This window comes from Podarcis cretensis (genome assembly GCF_951804945.1).
Source record: "Podarcis cretensis genome assembly, chromosome: 6".
NCBI classification, from domain to species: Eukaryota; Metazoa; Chordata; class Lepidosauria; order Squamata; family Lacertidae; genus Podarcis; species Podarcis cretensis.
In genome coordinates, this window is record NC_137175.1 from 4,227,885 (window position 1) to 4,252,974 (window position 25,090).

At 47.5% G+C, this 25,090-nt stretch overlaps 1 protein-coding gene across 5 annotated transcripts in view; it reads left to right on the forward strand.

Annotated features, from left to right (window-relative positions):
* The window catches only part of LOC307217636 (sodium-dependent lysophosphatidylcholine symporter 1-B-like), a 40,234-nt gene extending 15,654 nt beyond the window's left edge, over positions 1-24,580 (forward strand). For 3 of the 5 annotated variants that reach the window (XM_079979256.1, XM_079979260.1, XM_079979259.1), the window contains exons 6-14: positions 3,574-3,731; positions 5,543-5,633; positions 6,699-6,820; positions 9,187-9,270; positions 10,278-10,361; positions 15,891-16,003; positions 17,247-17,390; positions 18,259-18,435; positions 21,649-24,580. In XM_079979256.1, coding sequence (XP_079835382.1) covers positions 3,574-3,731; positions 5,543-5,633; positions 6,699-6,820; positions 9,187-9,270; positions 10,278-10,361; positions 15,891-16,003; positions 17,247-17,390; positions 18,259-18,435; positions 21,649-21,697 — 1,022 coding nt within the window. In that variant the 3' untranslated portion in view covers positions 21,698-24,580. The remainder of the gene's footprint in view (positions 1-3,573; positions 3,732-5,542; positions 5,634-6,698; positions 6,821-9,186; positions 9,271-10,277; positions 10,362-15,890; positions 16,004-17,246; positions 17,391-18,258; positions 18,436-21,648) is intronic. The other 2 variants (XM_079979257.1, XM_079979258.1) reach the window with 2 other exon arrangements.
* Positions 24,581-25,090: the final 510 nt, after the last annotated feature.

Below are 25,090 nucleotides of genomic sequence, written 5' to 3' on the forward strand. Positions count from 1 at the left end.
CCTCCTCATACCTCCCTTTCTTGTATTCCAATTGAAATTGTTAGTTCAGCAAATCCTCACCATTTAGTTTTTACTTATTTCTAAACCTTATTTTTCATATCTCTTAAACATTACAGCTGGAAACCACTTAATTTCTGTCCAACCTCATTCTAACATTCATTAATTTTACAATATTTCTGCAAATAGTTTTTAAACTTCTTCCGCCGACTCTTTTCCCTGGTCTCGGATTCTGTCGGTCATTTCTGCCAATCCCCCCATCAGTTCATTTGTCTTGCCCTGGTGTCGTTGCCTGAGGCCTGGTGTGACAGTAACAAGGTGGAGATTACACTGATTAATTAACGGGGATTTTACGGAGAGGGAACATTTCTGTGCAAGGGTATTTCATAGGATCATAGAAACTTAGAGTGGGAAGGGGCCTGAGGGTCATCTAGTCCAACCCCTGCAATGCAGGAATCTCAGCTAAAGCACCCATGACAGATGCCCATCCAAACTCTGCTTAGAAACCTCCAAGGAAGGAGAATTCACCACCTTCCAAGGGAGTCCGTTCTACTGTCAAACAGCTCTTGCCATCAGAAAGTTCTTCTTGATGTTTCGTCGGAACCTCCTTTCTTGAAACTTGAAGCCATTGGTTCGAATCCTACCGTCCAGGGCAGAATAATAATAATAATTTATTATTTATACCCCGCCCATCTGGCTGGGTTTCCCCAGCCACTCTGGGCGGCTTCCAACAGAATATTAAAATACAATAGTCTATTAAACATTAAAAGCTTCCCTAAACAGGGCTGCCTTCGGATGTCTTCTAAGAGTCTGGTAGTTGTTGTTCTCTTTGAGATCTGGTGGGAGAGTGTTCCACAGGGCGGGTGCCACCACCAAGAAGGCCCTCTGCCTGGCTCCCTGTAATCTCACTTTTTGCAGTGAGGGAACCGGCAGAAGACCATCGGTGCTGGACCTCAAGCTTGTTCCATCTTCCATGTGACGGCCCTTCAGATCTTTGAAGTTGGCTCTCATATCTCCTCTCAGTCTCCTCTTTTCCAGGCTAAACATACCCGTCTCCTTCAACTATTCCTCATCAGGCTTGGTTTCCAGACCCTTGATCATCTTGGTCACTCTCCTCTGCACACCTTCCAGCTTGTCCACATCCTTTTTAAGGATGGTCCTGCATACTATCTGTCTATGGGACGGTTCCCTTGTGTTGCATGCCACTTTGGACGAAATCCTAAATATTTGTGGTACCCAGTAGTTGGCATGATCATCCTGCTACCAAGATAACAGCTGGAGCCACCAACGCCTACTATTTATCAGTTAAATCCAGGGGTAGGGAAGCTCTTCCAATGTGAGATCCACTTTTGCTTCTGGGCAACTTTCCAGGGGCCACGTAGCAGTGCTGGGAGGGGCCGTAGGCAAAAGTGGGTGGAGTCACAGATGTGACGTCACCTTTTGTAAAGCAGGCTAGGTTAAGGTTACCAGATTTTTTCCCCAAAAAATCCCGGGACACTTTTTTTTGAAAAGAGAAAAAAAATGTTATAAAAAAAGTTTTTTAAAAAAGGAAGTAATATCTTCTCTTTTGTGGTCTCCTCTGTTGCGTGGCCTTCCTCTGGGCTCCGGCCTGCTCTCTTGGAGCGCTAGCCAGCGTGGAGTAGGCTCAGGTCAGGCCTGGGCTTGACCACGTCTCCTAGCCCTCCCGGTGCTCTCCTACCTCTCCTCAATGGGAGCACCAGTGCAGCAAAGTCGGGGCTCCCCTCTCTTCCTCTCCTTCCTCTTTCTCTCTCTTCCTTTTCCTTCTCCTCTCCTCCTTCTCCCTGTGTCAGCTCCGGAATTTTTACTGGCCCCGGAGCGCCGCTGGGCAGTCAGGTGGGTGGCCAGGCACTCTCTTGAGAGCAGTACATGTGAAAAGGATCTAGGAGTCTTGGTTGACCACAAACTTGACATGAGCCAACTGTGTGACGCGGCAGCTAAAAAAGCCAATGCAATTCTGGGCTGCATCAATAGGAGTATAGCATCTAGATCAAGGGAAGTAATAGTGCCACTGTATTCTGCTCTGGTCAGACCTCACCTGGAGTACTGTGTCCAGTTCTGGGCACCACAGTTCAAGAAGGACACGGACAAACTGGAACGTGTCCAGAGGAGGGCAACCAAAATGGTCAAAGGCCTGGAAACGATGCCTTATGAGGAACGGCTAAGGGAGCTGGGCATGTTTAGCCTGGAGAAGAGGAGGTTAAGGGGGGATATGATAGCCATGTTCAAATATATAAAAGGATGTCACATAGAGGAGGGAGAAAGGTTGTTTTCTGCTGCTCCAGAGAAGCGGACATGGAGCAATGGCTCCAAACTACAAGAAAGAAGATTCCACCTAAACATTAGGAAGAACTTCCTGACAGTAAGAGCTGTTTGACAGTGGAATTTGCTGCCAAGGAGTGTGGTGGAGTCTCCTTCTTTGGAGGTCTTTAAGCAGAGGCTTGACAACCATATGTCAGGAGTGCTCTGATGGTGTTTCCTGCTTGGCAGGGGGTTGGACTCCATGGCCCTTGTGGTCTCTTCCAACTCTATGATTCTATGATTCTATGATTCTCGCTCCCGGCTCGATTTGGGTTGCCAGGGGGCGTGTTCAGTGGTATCCCCAGTTGACGCACTGGGCATCCCCAGTTCCTCTTTGGCAGTGGCAGTGACAGTTTCAGCAGCCCGGAGCCAGCCTGGTAGCGCAGTTGGCTCTGGCTGGCCTCAGGAGCTGCTCGCTGCCATGACGTCTGCCATTTTGCCTCGCCGGAAGTCCCCATATGATGTGCCTTGTGCCGTTGAACCAATCACGCAACATTCATTCCCTCATGAATGAACTTTATTACGGTCGCAGACCAGGATAAAAAAACATATAAATAAAATAGCAGTTAGGATTTTTTTAACAGATAATTGTTAGAGCAAATAAGGACAAAGAAACAAGCATAGGATAAAACATCTGAATAAAATACAAGATTAAACACGGATAATGGATGGATAAAAACTGATAATTAAAACAGTTAAGAACTAAAAACAAACAAAAACACTCAGTTAAAACAACTGCAAGAGCATAAGAACTAAAAGACTCGCAGTTAAAACAACTATAGGAGGCTGCAGAGTAGAAGCCTCTGAAACAGAGGACACTCACAGCATTAGAAACTGATGTGCAAATATGGTTAACTTAAGACTTAAGACTTCATTCCTTCATTATAAATCTACAACACTTAAAATATAAATCTGGGGACTTTAAATGAAATCCAGGGACATTCTGGGGACGGATTTTGTCAGGGATGTCTGGTAACCATAGGCTAGTTTCCAGCCATGTAAAATCCAGAGTTGTAGAAACATCTGCAGGCGCCATTCTGATCTCCATCCAGGCCCCTTCTGGCCAGGCAAATATCACTCAAGGAGGGTGTGAGATGGGGATGGTGAGGGGTCTGGCCTAGGGGAAGGGTGTGTGGTCTGGGTGGAGTCCTGAGGGCCAGATAGAAGAGCTTGGGGGCCGCCCCCCACCCTGGTTTAGAGCTGTGCTGCGAGTCCTTTCTACTCACGCCTCTCCCACTTTTCCATGGCTTTCGGCAGGGATGGGAGTGGAGATGCTGAGCACCCTGGTGGGGTCGGGTATCCAGGGACAAATCGTCGGGAGTCACCACGCCAGCATGAGGAAGAGGTGCGACGTGGCGAATGGCACCCTGGCAGAAAACGACACCTCTCTGCTCCCGGACGTGCTGGAGAATGCGGTAAGACTTGGGATGGCCCTCGGTGGCTGTAGGCAACCAGCCACATGGGAGCTGAAATGGGACTGGGAGCCACATGGAGCAAGCAAGAGCTGCAACAAAATGTTGCAGCATGCCCCAGCCTAACAGAGCTCCTGTTCAGGGTTCTAGCAAGCGTAACCTTCCTTGAGGAGGCTCCATTCCCCCATGCTGCCATCCCTATTCAGATTAGCTCCATTAATAATAGTAGTACAATCGTACCTCGGGTTACGGATGCACCGAAACCTGGAAGTACCGGAATGGGTTACTTCCAGGTTTTGGCAGTTGCGCATGCGCAGAAGTGCCAAATCGTGCTTTGTGCATGCACAGAAGCACCAAATTGCAACTTGCTCGTACACACGTGCAGCGCTGCGGGTTGCGAACGTGCTTCCCACATGGCTCACGTTGGCAACCCAAGTGTCCGCTGTAGTAGTAAAAGGTAAAGGGACCCCTGACCATTAGGTCCAGTCATGGCTGGCTCTGGGGTTGCGGCGCTCATCTCGCTTTATTGGCCGAGGGAGCCGGCGTACAGCTTCCGGGTCATGTGGCCAGCATGACTAAGCCGCTTCTGGCAAACCAGAGCAGCACACGGAAATGCCGTTTTCCTTCCCACCGGAGCAGTACCTATTTATCTACTTGCACTTTGACGCGCTTTCAAACTGCTAGGTGGGCAGGAGTAGTAGTAGTAGTAGTAGTAATAATAATAATAATAATAATTCATTATTTATATCCCGCCCGCCTGGCTGGGTTTCCCCAGCCACTTGTGGGATGTAATCCATTGGTTCAGTCAGATGCAGCATTCCTTATTCCCCTAGAGTGGGCACAGGCAGGGGGACATCCAATCAGTGTAACTTCCTCTTAGACTGGTCTGGAGCTTCCTCTCCCTGCATGTGACCTGGGAGATGAGCGTGGCTCTGGCAGGCTCCACAAAAGAGCCACGTCACAAAGCCATGTTCTCAGTTCGTCTGTCTTCTCCATACTGTCTTGTTGCCGTTCTTTTGGTGCCATGCTGCTCTTCTGCCACCATTTTGTTGCCTTAATGCAATTTTGCTGTCTGCTGGCTCTCAGCCAGCAGCACATGAGTTCAGTCTCCTTATCAGATGAACCCGCAGATTCTTGGGTAACTATTAAGAAAAGCCTGCCTTCTGGGAATCATATTGCGAAGTGAAATGTGAATAAATCTTTTGTTACTTTGCTCAGAAAGACACTTTTGTGAATAAATCTTTTGTTACTTTGCTCAGAAAGACAAAAGGGGACACCAGGAATAAACTTAACGAAGAGATTCAAATGAACCTGCAACTATATTGAGGGGAATCTTCTCTGCTACATCACTTACTAGTGTGAGTGAAGGAAGGCTAATACTTATTCAATATACAGCGGTACCTCGGTTTATGAACTTAATCCGCTCCGGAAGTCCGTTCGTAAACCGAAACCGTTCTTAGACCAAGGTAAAGTTCGAAAACCAGGACACTACTTCCAGTTTTGCGTAGTTCGTTAACCAAATAGTTTGTGAACAGGGCTGTTCTTAAACCGAGGTACCACTGTATGCTTTCCTACAATCCTTAATATTTCCATACTACTCTGGGCGGCTCCCAACAAAATTAAAAGCACAATAGAATTTAAAACATTAAAAACTTCCCTAAATGAACAAACACGACTAACTTAGGTCCAGTCCCTTCAATGGGTTTACTCTGAGTGGAATATGCATGCATTGCGCCAGAGAACAAGCCATCAGATTTTGACTGGCTGTGATTTTGCACTTGGCCAGTAAATGGTTTTCTCCGTTTCCCTTTCAGCGCACGGCGTATGTTGTCGCCTCCCTGGTTCTTGGCTCTCTTTATTTCCTTTCCTGTTTGGTCCTTTTCTTGGGAGTGAAAGAGCAGCCAGGTAAATGTATAACTATTTCATGTATTTGGCGCTCAATGTGACTTTTCTTGAAGGTTCAGCCCTGGGCCTGGTCACAACATCCAGGGTACAGATGCTTATCGTGGGATGGCTGCGGCTTATGCATGCAAGATTCTTTGCAAAGTCCAAAACAAGACCCATCTTCCCTTCTGAAAAAGTTAAAAACACACCCAGTGTGTTGCCAATCACCCATTTGCATCTTCTGAATTGCCTGCTTGCAATATTAAGATCCTGTCTGGAAACACCCTGTGAACAAAGAAATGCATTGTTGTTTAGTCGTTTAGTCGTGCCCGACTCTTCGTGACCCCCTGGACCAGAGCACGCCAGGCACTCTTGTCTTCCACTGCCTCCCGCAGTTTGGTCAGTCTCATGTTGGTAGCTTCGAGAACACTGTCCCACCATCTCGTCCTCCATCGTCCCCTTCTCCTTGTGCCCTCCATCTTTCCCAACATCAGGGTCTTTTCCAGGGAGTCTTCTCTTCTCATGTGGTGGCCAAAGTCTTGGAGCCTCAGCTTCAGGATCTGTCCTTCCAGTGAGCACTCAGGGCTGATTTCCTTAAGAATGGAGAGGTTTGATCTTCTTGCAGTCCAGCATGAGTTTGACCAAACTGTGGGAGGCAGTGGAAGACAGGAGTGCCTGGCGTGCTCTGGTCCATGGGGTCACGAAGAGTCAGACACGACTAAACAACAACATCATCAATATGTCCAAATTTTTGTCCTTCCAAATTATCCATTCTTTCCACTACATCATAAGTGTTGTTAAAATCCTGCTAATGTTTTAACCTACTTACTTATAAGTAAATTATAAACTTTTCCCATTCTTTTTTTTTAAAGTTCTTGCCCTCTTGGTTTCTGAGCTTCTCAGTTAATTTTGCCATCAACTTGGTTTGCGAAAGGAAAGTCTAAAGGAAGTTAATGCTAACCTGCTCCCCTTCTATTACATCATACGTTTGCCTTGGGCATTCTGGTGCAGAAAGGCAATTCAGAAATGGCAGAAATAAATCCATGTTACTGTTCCTTTCTTCCCTCTTTTTTTTATTTTTGCCAGGACAATACACCCCTTTGGGGAAGACCAGACTCCCATTCTTTGCCAGTCTGCGGGCCGTCCTAAGCCACAGCTCCTACACCCGGCTTCTTGCAGGTTTCTTGCTGGCATCGCTAGCCTTCCAGGTAACAGCAGGCCCTACCATAGCTGGGTAACAGGGCTTTCCTGAGGCGGAAGCGGGACACAATTGCTCAGCGGTACACTGAATTTGCTGGATTGGCCATAGCTCAGCAGTAATAATAATAAATAATAATTTTTTATTTATACCCCGCCCTACCCGGTTCAGAAAACTGGGCTCAGGGCAGCTAACAACAAATTTAAAACACTTAATTGATGCAACAAAAAACAGCATAAAATACAGTATAAAACATGAATAACAATAAATTAAGAATTCAAAAATCAGTTTAGGGGGGGAAACCCATCCAATAAACATTAGATGATCATCAGGGCTAGCTGGTTAAATTAGTCCTATTTGGGCCAGTGAGGAGACCAGGAGAGAATTAGCTGTGGGATCCCAGAGCGGCTAATCTTCATAAAAAGGGAAGGGGGAGGGAAGGAAGGGGAATAAAAGATCAGGCTAAGTTCAAGTTGAAAGCGAGGCAGAATAGCTCTGCCTTACAGGCCCTGAGGAAGGAAGTTAAATCCTGCAGGGCCCTGGTCTCATGGGACAGAGCATTCTAGCAGGTTGGAGCCACCACTGAGAAGGCCCTGGCCCTGGTGGAGGATAGTCTGACTTCCTTAGGGCCCGCGACCTCTAAACTATGATTATTCATGGACCTTAAGGTCCTCTGCGGGGCAGACCAGGAAAGGCAGTTCTGTAGAGCACCTGCTTGGCTTGCTGAAGGTTTGATCGATGGCATCTCCAGTTAACGGAGTCCATAGCAAGGGACGGGAAAGCCCTTTGCTCCTTCCGTCCCTGTTCACTGAGTGGACAATGCTGGGTTAAGCTCAGCTTTTCCCCAACCTGGTAAGGATGTTAAGAAGAGTGCTCTGGATCAGGCCAGCTCCCATCTAGTCCAGCATCCTGTTCTCACTTTGGCCAACCAGATCCCCACTATGGGAAACTGGCAAGCGGGATCTGAGTGCAAGATCCCTCTTCCTTCCTGTGGTGTTCAGCAGCTGTCTTTGTCTCTGGAGGCAGAGCTGAGCCATAATGGCTAGTAAGGCGAAGGCGAAGGACACATGGATGGTTAAGTCCAGTCAAAGGCAACTCTGGGCTTGCAGTGCTCATCTCGCTTTCAGGGCGAGGGAGCCGGCATTTGTCCACAGACACCTTTCCAGGTCATGTGGCCAGCAGGACTAAACCGCTTCTGGCGGAACAAGACTCCGTGACGGAAACCAGAGCGCACGGAAACGTATGGCTGATAGCCATTGGTAGCCCTCTTCTCCTCCATGAATTTGACCAACCCTCTTTTAAAGCCATCCAAATTGGTGGCTACCTCCTGTGGGTGAGAGTTCCATAATTTAGCAGGGGCTACCTTTGAAGGTTGGGACACGGGTGGTGCTGTGGGTTAAACCACAGAGCCTAGGGCTTGCCGATCAGAAGGTCGGCGGTTCGAATCCCCACGACGGGGTGAGCTCCTGTTGCTCACTCCCTGCTCCTGCCAACCTAGCAGTTTGAAAGCAGGTCAAAGTGCAAGTAGATAAACAGGTACCACTCCAGCGGGAAGGTAAACAGCATTTCTGTGCACTGCTCTCGTTTGCCAGAAGCGGCTTAGTCATGCTGGCCACGTGAACCGGAAACTGCACGCCGGCTCCCTTGGCCAGTAAAGCAAGATGAGCGCCGCAACCCCAGAGTCGGTCACGACTGGACCTAATGGTCAGGGGTCCTTTTACCTTTGAAGGTGATCCAGAAACTACAACTAATCCAGAATGCAGCAGCTAGACTGGTGACTGGGAGTGGCCGCCGAGACCACATAACACCGGTCTTGAAAGACCTGCATTGGCTTCAACCAGATGTCAAGGAGAACAACGGCGTTTCCGTGCGCTGCTCTGGTTCGCCAGAAGCGGCTTAGTCCTGCTGGCCACATGACCTGGAAGCTGTACTCCGGCTCTCTCGGCCAGTAAAGCAAGATGAGCACCGCAACCCCAGAGTCGGTCACAACTGGACCTAATGGTCAGGGGTCCCTTTACCTTTACCTTTTAACCTTCCTTGAATTATTTGCACGGTCCGTTGCCAGCTTGCAAAGCCTGGTGCCCAGCACACAGGTGCACCCTGCTTTGCAGGTGCCACTGATTGGCAGCATGTGCAAAACGCACTTTCAGTCCAGGTGTATCTTTACCTGCCCCAGGTAAGGGCAGGTGAGCGTGGCTTGACCAAAAGAACCTGGCAAGGTGGTGTTTCCCCACCACTGATTTTCATTCTGAAAACAGCCTCCTTGACGGTCACTGAAGATAAAAATGGAAGCAATGGTTTAGCAGGGAGTGGCATGCCACACTCGCCCGTTCAGTGCCCGAATGCTCTCTGAGGCTCTTCCGTTTCCACCCACAGCTTGCCCAGGGAATCTTTGCCTTCTTCTGCACTCATGCAGCTGGACTGCCTGGCAGCTTCCAGCATCTGGTGCTCATCATGCTGGTATGTATTGCCTGACCTTTTTTTAAAAATCATTTTTATTTGATTTTTCAAATATAAATTTATAACAAAACCAAACACATTTCCATATACAGTGGTATCTTGGTTTTCGAGCATCTTGGAAGCCGAACATTTTGGTTTTTGAATGCTGAAAACGCAGATGTAAATGCTTACATTTCAGAAGTCAAACGGCTGCGTTTCCCCCCCATTTTCTGCATTGACTTTGCAGACCGCCCTTTGAGCCACGGTTGTCAAATGTTTCGGATGTCGAATGGTCTTCCAGAACAGGTTATATTCCACAACTGGGGTACCACTATAGAGAGATTTCTCTGAATCTCGAGACCTCCCCCCATCCCCTCCGTCCTAATGTCAATGTTTTCAACTGCATATTATATCAAATCTATATTTTATATCTATCTATATTATCCACAGCATTTGTTACGTTACAAGTGAGATTAAAATCCTGCTAATGTTTTCGTCTGCTTACAGTGGTCTCTTAAATAAATTATAATCCCCCCCCCTTTCTTGAAGTTTTTGTTTTCTTGGTTCCTGAGCCTTCCGGTCAGTTTCGCAATTTTAGCTTAATCCAACAGCTTAGTTGAACATAACATACAATAAGCATAACATACAACAATACAAACAACCAAATAAAATACTTCCTTTTATCCTTCCTTCCTGTATCTGCCCTCATTATTTACTTCTTATAAGCTGTTTCCTTTATGAATAATAATTAAGATTTTTCTAATTATAACTTAAATATCCACAAAGTCTCCTGCAGACATTAATCAAGACAAGTCCAGGTATGTATTTTAGGGCATTGATTTGTGAAGTATTCTCTGCATTTCCCCCCTGCTTTTTGAAACTCTTGTCTAGTGTGATCTCTAGCTGCCTCTGTTAATCTGGCCAGTTCAATATACTCTAACAGTTTGTCTTGCCATTCCTTTTTTGTTGTGCCAAAGAGCTCTGGGTCATACGGGGTGTTGAGTTTCCTCTCCCCTCTCCGCCTCCAGGTGGTCGCCTGCCTCTCCATCCCTGTCTGGCAGTGGTTCCTGGTAAGGTTTGGGAAGAAGATGGCTGTCTTCATAGGCCTCTCGGTGAGTGTCCATCACAAGACCTGTTCTCAATGACTTGTCTGCATTTTGCCTTTTTCAGTTGCAATTGACAAGGAAAAGGAACCGTTTTAGCCATGGCTTCCTGCTCGTGGCATGCTCTCCCCAGGGAAGCCTGCCTGGCTCCGTCATTGACATCTTTAATAATAATGATTAATAATAATAATAATAATAATAATAATAATAATAATAATTTATTATTTATACCCCACCCATCTGGCTGGGTTTCCCCAGCAACTCTGGGAGGCTTCCAACAAAGTATCAAAATACAGTAGTCTGTTAAACATTAAAAGCTCCCCTAAACAGGGCTGCCTTCAGATGTCTTCTAAAAGTCTGGTAGTTGTTCTTCTCTTTGACATCTGGTGGGAGGGCGTTCCACAGGGCAGGTGCCACCACCAAGAAGGCACTGGACAGATTGAGTCAGAGGTCAGCAAACTTTTTCAGCAGGGGGCCGGTCCACTGTCCCTTAGACCATATTTTGGGGGGGGGAGGGGAATGAATGAATTCCTATGCCCCACAACAGTGGCGTAGCGTGGGTTGTCAGCACCCGGGGCAAGGCAAGTAATTTGCGCCCCCTAACCCGTGGATTTGCGCCCCCTAACCCATGGATTTGCGCCCCCTAACCCGTGGATTTGCCCTAACCCCAGAAGTTGCGCCCGGTGCGGCCGGCCCCCCCTGCACCCCCCACGCTACGCCACTGCCCCACAAATAACCCAGAGATGCATTTTAAATAAAAGGACACATTCTACTCATGTAAAAACATGCTGATTCCTGGACCGTCCGCGGGCCGGATTGAGAAGGCGATTGGGCCGCATCCGGCCCCTGGGCATTAGGTTGCGTACCCCTGGATTAAGTCAACTGTTCTGTTGTTTGTTGATAAGATGTTTCCTGCTGCTGAAGTTTTCCGCTGTTTCTGGGTCTGTTTCATAAGTTTCATAATTGTTTTCCTGAAGTTTATTATCTGTTTTTATTATATACTTTATGCTCTCTTTTTAAAAGTTGCTTAGAGACTCGCCCCCCCCCCCTTTTACACTTTTCTATAAGTGACTAACAAGCCAAATAAATTTTCCAGTAATGTAACAAACCTGTGATGTGGAGAAAAAAACCTTGGATGATGCCCTTTTCTCCACCAGGCATTGTGCCAGGAGAGAGCAGGATTGGAGCATCTCTGAAATTTTTCTACCCTGCAAATTAAAAGTACTAAGTACTTAAAAGTACTATGTCAGCGAAAAGCACCTGACACATCTATGATGTGCCGAGAGAGAGAGAGAGAGAGAGAGAGAGAGAGAGAGAGTGTCAGGGAGATTACGCATTTCCAAAAGAGAGATATTGGTCCAAGGCTGCACTGTGACTGCAGAGGTGAGCCTTAAACACTGTATATCGCCTAATATAATGTTAAGAGCCAACTGGCTATAGAAAACCGTCAGGGACAGGTTGGAAAAATATATATGCCAAATTCCAGAGGGGTAACAAATGAGACCTACAAGTAAAGCTGTAGATCAGGCTGTGGAATGGCTGAGACTAATAATAAATAATAATAATAATAATAATAATAATAATAATTTATTTATTTATTTATTTATTTATTTATTTATTTATACCTCGCCCATCTGGGCGGCTTTCAACAAAATATTAAAAACACATTAAAGCATCAGTCATTAAAAGCTTCCCTAAACAGGGCTGCCTTCAGATGTTTTCTGAAAGTCAGGTAGTTTTCTAAAAGTCAGGTAGTTGTTCATTTCCCTGACATCTGATGGGAGGGCGTTCCACAGTGCGGGCGCCACTACCGAGAAGGCCCTCTGCCTGGTTCTCTGTAACTTGGCTTCTTACAGTGAGGGAACCGCCAGAAGGCCCTTGGAGCTGGACCTCAGTGTCGGGGCAGAACGATGGGGATGGAGACGCTCCACCAGGAATACTGGACCGAGGCTGTTTAGGGCTTTCAAGGTCAGCACCAATACTTTGAATTGTGCTCGGAAACGTACTGGGAACCAATGCAGATCTCTCAGGACCGGTGTTATGTGGTCTCGGCGGCCGCTCCCAGTCACCATTCTAGCTGCCGCGTTCTAGATTAGATGTAGTTTCTGGGTCACCTTTAAAGTGATGCACTCCACGTAAAGTGCATTATTATTATTATTATTAGTAGTAGTAGTAGTAGTAGTAGTATACCTGAAGGAGCATCTCCACCCCATCATTCTGCCCAGACGCTGAGATCCAGCGCTGAGGGCCTTCTGGTGGTTCACTCATTGTGAGAAGTGAGGTTACAGGGAACCAGTGAGGTTACAGGGAACCAGACAGAGGGCCTTCTTGGTAGTGGCACCTGCCCTGTGGAACGCCCTCCCATCAGATGTGAAGGAAATAAGCAGCTATCTTATATTTAAAAGACATCTGAAGGCAGCCCTGTTTCAGGAAGTTTTTATTTAATGCTGTACTGTTTTTAACACTCGATTGGGAGCCGCCCAGAGTGGCGGGGGAAACTCAGCCAGATGGGCGGGGTATAAATAATAAATTATTATTATTATTATTATTATTATTATTATTATTATTATTATTATCATTTTGAGCCCTATTGGCTCAGTACCCTATGCAAGTGAACCACCTGTTTCATCCTAAATCTGGCACTGGACAGGTAGTTTTGCAACAGGCCCACAGCGAACAGTGGCTGTGAAGAAGTCGTTCCATTGCCCCCTGGCTGGCCTAAATATGAAGCCTTGCAAAGACAGGCTGGCGCAGGAGCAGGATTTGCAGAACAGGGAGGAATGGCCAGAGGAGTCTGTGCGCCGAGATTTTGAGGCTGCCACTGCCTGTGGCCAAATGGAGGAGCAGCCGGCCAAATTGCCTGTTCCATTCCTGCGACAGAACGGAAGGTTTCTGGCCAAGCTGTTGAGAGGGTGGAAATCTGTCTAACCTCCTGGCTGGAACGGGAAAAGGATACCGGAGATTGCAAGGCTTTGGGAGCTGAACTTATTGCAGCAGGGAAGGGGAAGAGCGCTGGAGGGCCGCAAAAATACTGTCTAAGACAGCCTTCCTCAACCTGTGGCCATCCAGATGTTTTGGACTACATCTCCCATCTGCCCCAGCCAGTGCATGCTGGGAGATGTAGTCCAAAACACCTGGAAGGCCACAGGTTGAGGAAAGCTGGTCTAAGTCCTCCTGGTGGTGCAGCAATAAAGCTGCTAGAGTGTTTGCAAAGCTAAGCAGAGTCAGATATGGTTTCAAATTGGATGGGGGACTGTGTCTTGAGATTCCTGCACTGCAGAGGGTTGGACTAGACGACCCGTGGGATTCCTTCCAACTCCATAAGAAGTGCAATGCAGGATCAGGCCAATGGCGCATCTAGCACAGCAACTTCTTCTCTTGGTGGCAAACCAGATGCCTGACATGGGCTGGTTGGACACAGAGGATTGGTGGGAGGAACCAGGTGGAGAACCACCAAGGGAAGAAGGCTCAGAGCCCAGGGACTGGCAGTGGGATGACCATGAGTGGCCAGAGGGAGAAGGAGTAGACTGGGAAGAGGATGTGTCAGAAGCTGAAGAAGTAACAGGGCTCAGTGAGCTGGGGGAGTCAGTGGCAGAGAGCAGTCCAGAATCAGAGGCAGACAAAATGTACAGGTCTCATGATAAACTTTGCTGGAAATGCAAGGAGAAGGAAGGGACTTTTCTCCATATGTGGTGGTCCTGTACAAGGGTGAAGGCCTTCTGGGATATCATATATAATGAATTAAAAAAGGTGTTTAAGTATAATTTCGGTAAAAAAACAGAAGCCTTTTTATTGGGGTTAATTGACGAGGAAATTTAAAAAAAAACCATGTAAATTTGTTTATGTATGCCACAACGGCTGCAAGAATTTTGATGGCCCAAAGATGGAAGCAGCAAGAACTCCCCACCCTCGAAGACTGGCAGATAAAGATGGTAGAATATATCGAATTGGCAAAGTTAACAGGAAAGATAAGAAACCGGCGCGATGGTTTCTTAAGGACTGGAGCAAATTTATAATTTATTTGAAAGAAAATTGTAAATATTTGAAAACGTTTGCAGCTTGAAGATGAAATGTTTTGTAATGTGAAATTAAGGACCTAATTTACATATAAGAGGGTGAATGATAAAGATAATATTTAGTAAAGAAGCGGTTATAGAAATGCGAATGATTTGATAAAAAAGTTGGGGAAGTCAGAAAGAGGGAGGGAAGGAGGTCGATACTCACTTTGAGTAACATGGTAGTTAGGAAGTTTATGTAATTTATGCGAAATGTAATTTTGGAAAACTCAATAAAAATTATGTTAAAAAAAATTTAAACAGAATCAGAGGCAGAAGCTAAAGCAGGAGAGGGAGGCCAAGAGGCAGGAATGAGTCCGGCTGGTGAAGAGTCAAGGGTGTCTTCCTCTCCTTCTGCGACCAGCTCCTCTCCCTGCTTGTCTCCCAGAACCAGAAGAGGCATGAAAAGGGCGGAGGAGAGGTTGTCTGCACGCAGGCACGGTCTCCGATTGCTTGGGGAAAGCCCTGGAGAGGAGGGGACTTAGATGGCTGTGAGGAAGTGAGGGCTATCCGTCTTGGCAACTGATGGAGGAAAACCAGCAGGAACGAGCTGCTGTGCTCATTAGGCCTGACATCCCACCAAGTCTGTGGAGGTTGAATTTTTGTTAATAAAGAGTTCACCCCATCTTTGAATTGTGTGATTACGGACTGGCATGCTTCTGTGACAAGACCCCCATAGGAATTGTGCTGGTCCCGGGGGGGGGGGGGTGTGTTACCGTGAGGTGTGGTCAGAGTCCGGTCCTGGGCCGAGGGTCTGGAGACTGTCCACCAAGGGCGAAGCGGGGTCCAAAGCAAGAAGCCAGGCGTGGTCGGGAACTCTGGAAAAACAGGTCTGGGTGCTGGCAGAAACAGGTTTCCAACGTCGTTGCTCCCGCAACCTGGGACCGGGCTGACTGGCCTTTATCTCCTCTGAGGCCAGGGGCGGCCCCGGTCCACAGGTGACTCGCCTCTCCTGGCCTTAGGGCGAGCACTCCTCCTGTGGGAACTTAGTTCCCTCCGCCTCTCTGCCCTGAGCCTCTGCAGCTCAGGAGAGGCTGGAGGGTTACTGGACCCAGGGGGAGACTCACCTTCCCCTGACGGGGCTGGGAGAGGCGCACCTGTAGGCAATGGGTCCTCCATCACCTCCAGAGCCAGAGTGGATACATCTGGTGTTTGCTCCTGAGGATCCAGCACAGGTGCAGGCCCTTCAGATTCAAGGCCCTGCCCCGGCTCAGCCGGCCCTGGAGGCAGGGACTCCTGTGCAGGCTGGGATTCCTCAGGTTCAGATTCTGAATCAGATTCCCAGGCCATCGCAGGAATCCCGCAAGCCTGAATGCAAGAACAACTCTCCCTACTTGTGATTTCCCACAACTGGCATCCAGGTGTATCCCATCTCTGACAGCGTAGGTAGATCAGGTAGCCATCCTGGCTACTATTTGTCGATGAGGTGGCTCTTTTTCCTCTTTCTTTCCTCTCCTCCTCCTGCTCACCTTGTCTGCTGCAGCTGATCATCCCGTCTCTCATTGTTATCACGGTCGTGACCCACAACTTCCTGGTCTACGTCTTCATGGTTGCCTTGGCAGGAAGCAGCCTCGCCGTCCTCTACTTGTTGCCATGGTGAGCGGAAGGGAAGTCCCGAACAATAGCAGGCTTGTCTGGGGAGGAAGCTTCCTGAAATCCCGTGCTATGCTTTCCAGCATTTCGGCACTCCGGGAACTCTCAGAGGCACTTGGTTCGTAAAATGCAGCGCTACACACATGGATGTGAGAAAAACAAGCATGAGAGAGATCTATAACAGGGTCTGCTGCTGCGTTTGCTTCAGCACGTTTTTCCGTTTGGAGTTTTCTGTTGTAATTCCTACTTGCCCCTTGACACAACCAGCCCAAGAGATTTTGCCGCTTGAGGCAAAACAAAATGAGGTGGCCGCAGGTGGCCCAGGGAAGTCCCAATATTCTGAAGGCAGTAGGAGAGAAAATAGGAGGCTGGAGGTGGCAATGGCAGCAGGCACAGAAGGTGGCAAGCGGCGCACTCCTCGTGAACCAGATCTGACTTCCCTCCCAGTTTTCCCCAGCCTTCTGCCTGAGGCGACTGCCTCACTGAGGCTAATGGATGAGCCGGCCTTGCCCCTCAATCTCATCTGTCTTTCGATATGATAATACAATACGATAATCTTTATTGTCATTATCCCATACAGAACAACGAAATTGAAAAAATCTACAACAGACATTGAAAAACCAACAATCCTGCTATCCCAGCCTGGTTAACACCCTAAAAATACCCCATAATTAAATGCAATCTACTCCCACAGAGACTGCCTTACACTGCGTTAAAACCAAAATCGCATTTGGATAGAAACTGTTTCTCAGGCAGCTAGTCCTAGTCTTTATAACCCTGTACCTTCCTCCAGAAGGCAGAAGCTGAAAGAGATCATTTCCGGGGTGCTCACTATCCTGCACTATCTCTGCAGCGTTCTTATAGCACCTGGAAGCATAGATTTGATCCAGCAGCTCTTGCGAGGTCTGTGGCAAATGTAGTTTAGCAAAGTCCCTGAGTGCCTGGGAAGTTTGAGTTCCTGCGCTTTATCCCTTTTGCACCGACAGTTGCTATTTTGCTGGTGGGCTTTCTGAGATCAGGAAAATGATGGAGGGAACCGCACTTGCTTGACACAGATTCCTTGCGAAGGAATCAGAACGAATGTTTGACAGGCAACCTCCCTGCAGACATTGAGATTTATGCTTAACAGGCAGGTTGTCTTGAAGCAACCTTAGATATGCTCATTCACAGGTGAATTGTTGCTTGATGCTGTGGTGACTGTCTTGCAGGTGCAAACCTCCTGACTTGATCTCCTCCTGTTCCCCAGGTCCATGCTTCCAGACGCAGTGGACGATTTCAAGCTGCAGAACCCCACCTGCCTCAACCTGGAAGCTTTCTTCTACTCGTTCTACGTTTTCTTCAACAAGCTCGCTGCCGGCCTCTCCCTTGGGATTTCCACCATGAGTTTGCAGTAAGCCTCCTTGTTCCAGCCTTGTTGCTCCTAAGCCACAAACACTGTCCCAAAATCCCCTTCGCTTCCTGGGAAGGGATAATAATAATAATAATAATAATAATAATAATAATAATAATAATAATAAATTTTATTTATATCCTGCCCTCCCCAGGCGAAGCCGGGCTCAGGGCAGCTAACAACAATAAAACAGTACAAAAGTACAGCACAAACAACACTCTAAAATCATTCATTATAAAATTAATTCGTATCAAGCCACTGGCAACCATTGGGCCAGAGCTCCACAAAGATTGCCAAGGGAGGGGGTCAGGCTGTGCCCTAGAGCAGGGGTCAGCAAACTTTTTCAGCAGGGGGCCGGTCCACTGTCCCTCAGACCTTGTGGGGGGCCGGACTATATTTTTGGGGGGAAGGGGGGAATGAACGAATTCCTGTGCCTCTGTGAGTTAAACGGTCGCGGTTTGAATCCCCTGACAGGGTGAGCTCCTGTTGCTCAGTCCCAGCTCCTGCCAACCTAGCAGTTCGAAAGCAAGTCGTGCAAGTAGATAAATAGGTACCGCTCCGGCAGGAAGGTAAACGGCGTTTCCGTGCGCTGTTCTGGTTTCGCCAGAGGCAGGGCTGGCTTAAGAGCCCTCATGGTGCAGTGGTTAGAGTGCTGGACTAGGACGTGGGGGACCAGCGTTCAAATCCCCCACTCGGCCATGGAGCTCTCACTGGGTGACCTTCGGCCAGTCACCAGTTTAACCTTCCTCACAGGGTTGTTGTTGTTGTTGTGAGGATAAATGAGGAGGGGAACCACGCTCCTTGGAGGAAAAAGTGGCATATAAATAAATAAAGAATCTAATTTTTTTTAAAAAGCCATCATTTCCAGTTTTGCAGGTTACAGAGCCACGGACTGCACACATAACCCCCAGGTTATCCTGACGCTGCAAATTCTCATGGCGCCTGTTCCCATTGCCCTGCTGCTCTCCTCCATGGCCGTCTTCTGCTCCTACCCCATCGACGAGAAGCGGAGGAAGCAGATCAGAGTGGAAATGGAGGCGACTGGGTAAGGATGGGGTTCCCCCATGTGGAGCAGAAGAGTTGGAGAACCTTAAAGTGGTGGAGGGTCGCCCCACATTAAAGGCACAGGCTTCCCTATCCTAAAGACTTGGGTTGGGCATTTTAGACCACATATACCTGCAAACATCTTCCAAGATAATAGTCCATTTACACAACAAAGAACTCATAACCCACCTACTTTCAGCAGCCAGAAACACCATAGCCAGACACTGGAGAGACCTGTCAGGAGTAAACATGGACCAATGGTACTAGATAGTATGGGAATCAGCCCCACTAGAAAAATTAACAATAATCTGAAACTGACAAATAGAAGATGCCTTCATCCCGGTATGCCTCCCCTTTATCACATACACAGCCCAACAAGACAACGACAAGAAGCCACAGACAGCATACAAATCAATCTGGCTAACCTGATTATAATAATAATAATAATAATAATAATAATAATAATAATAATAATAATTTATTATTTGTACCCCGCCCATCTGGCTGGGTTTCCCCAGCCACTCTGGGCGGCTTCCAACAAAGATAAAAAATACACTAAAATGTCACATATTAAAAACTTCCCTGAACAGGGCTGCCTTCAGATGTCTTCTGAATGTCAGGTAGTTGTTTATCGCTTTGACATCTGATGGGAGGGCATTCCACAGGGTGGGCGCCACTACCGAGAAGGCCCTCTGCCTGGTTCCCTGTAACTTGGCCTCTCGCAGTGAGGGAACCGCCAGAAGGCCCTCGGAGCTGGACCTCAGTGTCCGGGCAGAACGATGGGGGAGGAGATGCTCCTTCAGATATACTGGACCGAGGCCATTTAGGGCTTTAAAGGTCAGCACCAACACTTTTAATTGTGCTCGGAAACGTACTGGGAGCCAATGTAGGTCTTTCAAGACCGGTGTTATATGGTCTCGGCAGCCGCTCCCAGTCACCAGTCTAGCTGCCGCATTCTGGATTAGTTGTAGTTTCCGGGTCACCTTCAAAGGTAGCCCCACGTAGAGCGCATTGCAGTAGTCCAAGCGGGAGATAACCAGAGCATGCACCACTCTGGTGAGACAGTCTGTGGGCAGGTAGGATCTCATCCTGCGTAGTAGATGGAGCTGGTAAACAGCTGCCCTGGACACAGATTTGACCTGTGCCTCCATGGACAGCTGTGAGTCCAAAATGACTCCCAGGCTGCGCACCTGGTCCTTCAGGGGCACAGTTACCCCATTCAGGACCAGGGAATCCTCCACACCTGCCCGCCTCCTGTCCCCCAAAAACAGTACTTCTGTCTTGTCAGGATTCAACCTCAATCTGTTAGCCGCCATCCATCCTCCAACCGCTTCCAGACACTCACACAGGACCTTCACCGCCTTCACTGGTTCTGATTTAAAAGAGAGGTAGAGCTGGGTATCATCTGCATACTGATGAACACCCAGCCCAAACCTTCTGATGATCTCTCCCAGTGGCTGCATGTAAATGTTGAAAAGCATGGGGGAGAGGACAGAACCCTGAGGCACCCCACAAGTGAGAGCCCAGGGGTCTGAACACTCACACACTCACACCCCGCTCACTGCAGCCAAACAAAGACAACCAACCACACCCTAGGCCCCCCACAACCTCTCTCACCACCAAGGAAATACAACAAGTGAATAGGGAACCAGGGAACCAGGCAGAGGGCCTTCTCGGTGGTGGCACCCGCCCTGTGGAACACCCTCCCACCAGATGTCAAAGAGAACAACAACTACCAGACTTTTAGAAGACATCTGAAGGCAGCCCTGTTTAGGGAAGCTTTTAATGTTTAATAGGTTATTGTATTTTAGTGTTTTGTTGGAAGCCGCCCAGAGTGGCTGGGGAAACCCAGCCAGATGGGCGGGGTATAAATAATAAATAATAAATTATTATTATTATTATCATTATTTTTAGAGAACCCGTACAAGTAATGCTGACACTAAATAGAATAATAGAAGCATAACCACCCCACCCCACTCGCCATTCCCTCCTCCCCCTCTTCTCCTCTTTTTCTTCTTCTTCTTCTTCTTCTTCTTCCTAATTGTTTAAACCAATGTATAAAACAAGAACTTATACACTAACCACTAGTAATGAAACATGCAGATATTTTTTCCACATTTATTATGCTATTGTTGTGATATACAAATGACATGAGAAAACTTGGTATACTTATTTGTATAACATTATTCTTGTTTAGAAAATTATTCTTGTTTAGAAGAAGAAGCCACAGGCACTGGGAGTATGGAATTTTTTCTCCCCACACGTTACCTGCTAACCATGGGGACAGTAACTTCAAAGGTTTGGATATATGCAATTTCAGTGTATATGCAGAACCTTTGGAACCGAACCCACATGTAAGAAAAGATAGTACTGGGCGGCTTCCAACAAAATATTAAAATACAGTAGTCCGTCAAACATTAAAAGCTTCCCTAAACAGGGCTGCCTTCAGATGTCTTCTAAAAGTCTGGTAGTTGTTGTTCTCTTTGACATCTGGTGGGTGGGAGTCATAGCTGTCAACTTTTCCCTTTTATTGCGAGGAATCCTATTTGGAATAAGGGAATTTCCCTTTAAAAGAGGGAAAAGTTGACAGCTATGGAGGGTGTTCCACAGGGCGGGTGCCACTACCGAGAAGGCCCTCTGCCTGGTTCCCTGTAACTTGGCTTCTTGCAGTGAGGGAACCACCAGAAGGCCCTTGGTGCTGGACCTCAGTGTCCGGGCTGAACCATGGGGGTGGAGATGCTCCTTCAGATATACTGGATATGCTTTCATTGGGGTTGAAGGAGACAAAAGAAAATGCACAGAGAGGGAAGAGAGGCCTATCTCCTTCCACTGACCTTATCCAGCCAAAATCACCTATCCACCCACCCCCAAAAGTCTTACCCCTGCCTCCTGGCCATAGCCCTGATGAGGCCGATCCTGGATCCCAAAGCTGCTTCCCCCATATGTGATGTGGGGTGAGTGGCAGGTGGAGAGACGGCTGTTTATGCACAATTTGCAGTGCGTTCCCAATGGTGCCTGCACGTTTGGTGGGGCTGATGGGAATTGTAGTCCAACAACTTCCGGGGGCACCAGGTCTGCAAAGGCTGCTCTATGAGTTTGTTTGCCCCCTTTCAGAGAGCTCTGTGCGCCTCTTCCATAATTTCCCACTCCGCACTGACCTTTAGACGCTGAGCCTCTCCTCCGATTTCACATTCATCTTTGCTGTTTTTCTAAGCAGGCATCAGGGTCAGACAGAACGCCCAGAATGCCCAGAGGCAAGTTAGTCTCTGGAGGGAATTCATGACTACTTGCGGGAAAGTCTCTGGCATCTTCCTTTTTTTCATCCGGGAGCAGCAGTGAAGACATCTCGAGCGCTTCCGCAAGATGCCAAAGAAATTAACTCCACGGAGCTCAACGTTTTTACAACCATCTCTTGCCCAGGGCCAAATCCCTGAGGATGGAACAAGCAGAGACTTCGCTTTAAAAACTGGAATGAACTTCTTTCTCAGGGGAGCAGGAACAAGCTGGTGGTTCTACAAACGCAGGGACTTTTAATGTACATTTATGTAACAAATATCTCTTGCCTTGGAAAGAGAATGGATTGTGCTATGATTCAGTGACTCGTCTCCTGCACTTATACGATTTATGTAAGCTCCTCACATATGAGTAAGGAAACTAGGCCAAATGCATATTCAATTTCAGGACATTTTAGAGAACTGGAACTCAGCTGCCCGGAGGTTGACCCCGGGCAGCTGCACTCAATATCATTATGGGTCTCTCTCAACCCCAGTCGTTTTCACAGGTATTTTGGTCTTCTGCAATCTCCGGAACACAAAGCTATCTTATTTGCAAGCTGAACTGGGACCTTTATGCATTCATCTGTATGGTGGCATCTGTTTGATAACTACCTATGGCAAGAAGGATGCTTATTTAGCTCAGTTTAGAGAGGCAGAGGGCATGATCTTAGCGGTAGAGAACATGTGAATATTGAAGGTCGCAGGTTCCACCTTCAGTGTCTTGAGTTAAAAGATCTCAGGTTGGGAGGGCTGAGGAGCTGATTGGAGAGTCAGAGTAGATAACTCTGAGCTAGAAGGATCTGTGTCCAGAGGGAAATAAGATGTGACTCACCCAGCTGGCCTGGCATGAGTTGACCTTTCTCCAGGTCCTAACTGGGACCTACCATGACATTCTTCTGACGGGCTATTAGCATTCTGTTCGCAAGCGCTCCAGGTCAAGGCAAGCACCGCACTGAACATGCTGATGAGACGTCCTTGACCCAGACCGATCCTTAGCTTCCAACCTCCCCTACAAAATAGCCTCGTAGTTTCCACTTTCCTGGTTATGGGAATCGCCTCCCTCCGGTGGGGGACAAGGCTCTGGGGCACACCAGCTCTCCCAACCTGGTCCCAGCCTCCTCACGACACGACGCCTGCCTGTTTGTGAGGCTATGGGTGCCGACATCCTTCGAGCCATTTAGCAACGGAATCTTGTGGTCTGGTCTATTTCGGTATGTGCTAATGTGGTTGCCATGCACACTGATGGCTTTTATCTGTGTTTTTAACTAGACTGCGAGTCGTTAGTGATTTGCCTGTTTACTGCACAGAGCCAGAGCAACAATAGGTGCTTTGTGAATCACACCGTGGAGCCAGGTTGACATTTCAGAAATAAGATTCCTTTTTAAAAATAATAACAATTAATTAGGGTGGTGTTTTTTTCCAGGGGGAGTTGTGTGTGACTAAGAAGCTGCGGCTGATCATATCTCAGTTGCAGAAGCTTTATTCTTCCAGTGCAAACAGCATTCCCCTTCGTGCCTCTCATTGCTATGTGACTGGGATCAGGGGGTCAAAGGTTGTGACTTATTAAGGTAGGCCTGAGATTTCCCCCCACTGGAATCCTACCGCCAGGAAGATAGAAGACAGAGAACACCAAAAGGTTGAAAAGCTTAATGCAGCGTTTGGATTCTCTGTCAAAAACATAGACAGTTGCTGCAACGTATTGGATTCAAAGAGTCCTTCAGTCAACACACACACACACACACTTGCTGTTGGACAAGCCACTCTTCTCTAGACATTTTGTTAAGTTCTGGGTGAATATATCAGATGACACAGTGATTCTTCAAACGGCTCTTGTTTATTCACAGGCCAGAACAGAACTGGGCTGAAGGGTTCAGCCAACCTGCTTATATAGAACTCGACTACAAAGCAACAGTAACAACTTTCTGTAACTATCCAATCACTGAACATCACTTTCAATTCCTTATTTGCATATGCGGACCTGAGTGAAAACTATCTACAGTATCCCCTGCTGGCCCCGGGTGAGAACTTCAGGACATAACACCCCTCCCCACCGAGATAAGGCGCTAGTTACAATCGTAATGGTTTCCTTATATACAGCACTATACGTAATTGTTCTATTAGGCACAAAAACATATTGGTTACATTTCACATACTTCCATTAGATCGACAGTGTTGCATGTCCAACAACACAGTCCTTTAAATAAGTTGGGCGCTTGGATACTATACTGGCCCATCTTCCATAGTTGTTGTAAGAGTCACAGTGTACATGAAATGGTTTGAAAACTCTAAAGAGCTACACAGACGTGATCTCTTTTTATTACGACCACAGCTATGCCCAGATTCTTGCCAGATTCAGCACTGCTACATGCAATGCTGCTCTGATCTTCCTCAGCAAAGACCTGGGGAAATAGAAGCAGTTGCGCTGTTGCTTTTGCTGAAAAGCAGCTGATTTCTCGTCTGCATCCCAGGGCCAGAAACGCACTTCAGGAGTGGGCTGCTATGTACAGCTTGTTCCCTCTCTGCCCCTGCAGCTTCATTCCCATTATATTCTGGGTTGCTGCCTCCTCCTTCCGAAAGGCGGTGGCTTTCTGGTGCCAGGAAATCAAAAGCTGCTGTTATCCCATCCTACTAAAAGCTTCACAATTGGTGTAATTTGTATTCAGGTATTCTTGTAACTTGCATGTTACACTGTGTGGGCTGGAAGAGTAACGAGTGTCAAGCTGTGCTTTATACTTCGGAGTTTGACTGAATATTTGCATTTTCCGACATCTCTCGAGTTGTTTCGTTTCAACTGACAAAAGCTGCCGTTCTCATTTTGTATTTTGTATGCTTTGACAACCAATACAGATGTTTCTGTTTCCTCCCTTCTCATACACAGTCCCTTATTCTTCAGCGGGGGGGGGGGAGCATCTATTCCATTCCTGCCTCTCACCTCTGTGTGTTTGCAGTGGAGGGTGATGAGTGAAAGCACATATACAGTGGTACCTCGGGTTACAGACACTTCAGGTTACAGACGCTTCAGGTTACAGGCTCCGCTAACCCAGAAATATTACCTTGGGTTAAGAACTTTGCTTCAGGATGAGAACAGAAATTGTGCTCTGGTGGTGCAGCAGCAGCAGGAAGCCCCATTAGCTAAAGTGGTGCTTCAGGTTAAGAACAGTTTCAGGTTAAGAATGGACCTCTGGAACGAATTAAGTACTTAACCCGAGGTACCACTGTATAGGAAAGGAGGTGGGTTTTTTCTCTTAAGATAAGAATTCTACAGTGTGGGCTAAAGACTCCTTTTGCTTCTTGGAAAACGGAAATAGGTACCTCAGAGATGGACCGGCCTGTGGTGAAACACATACAGTGGTACCTTCGTTGTGGAACTTAATCCGTTCC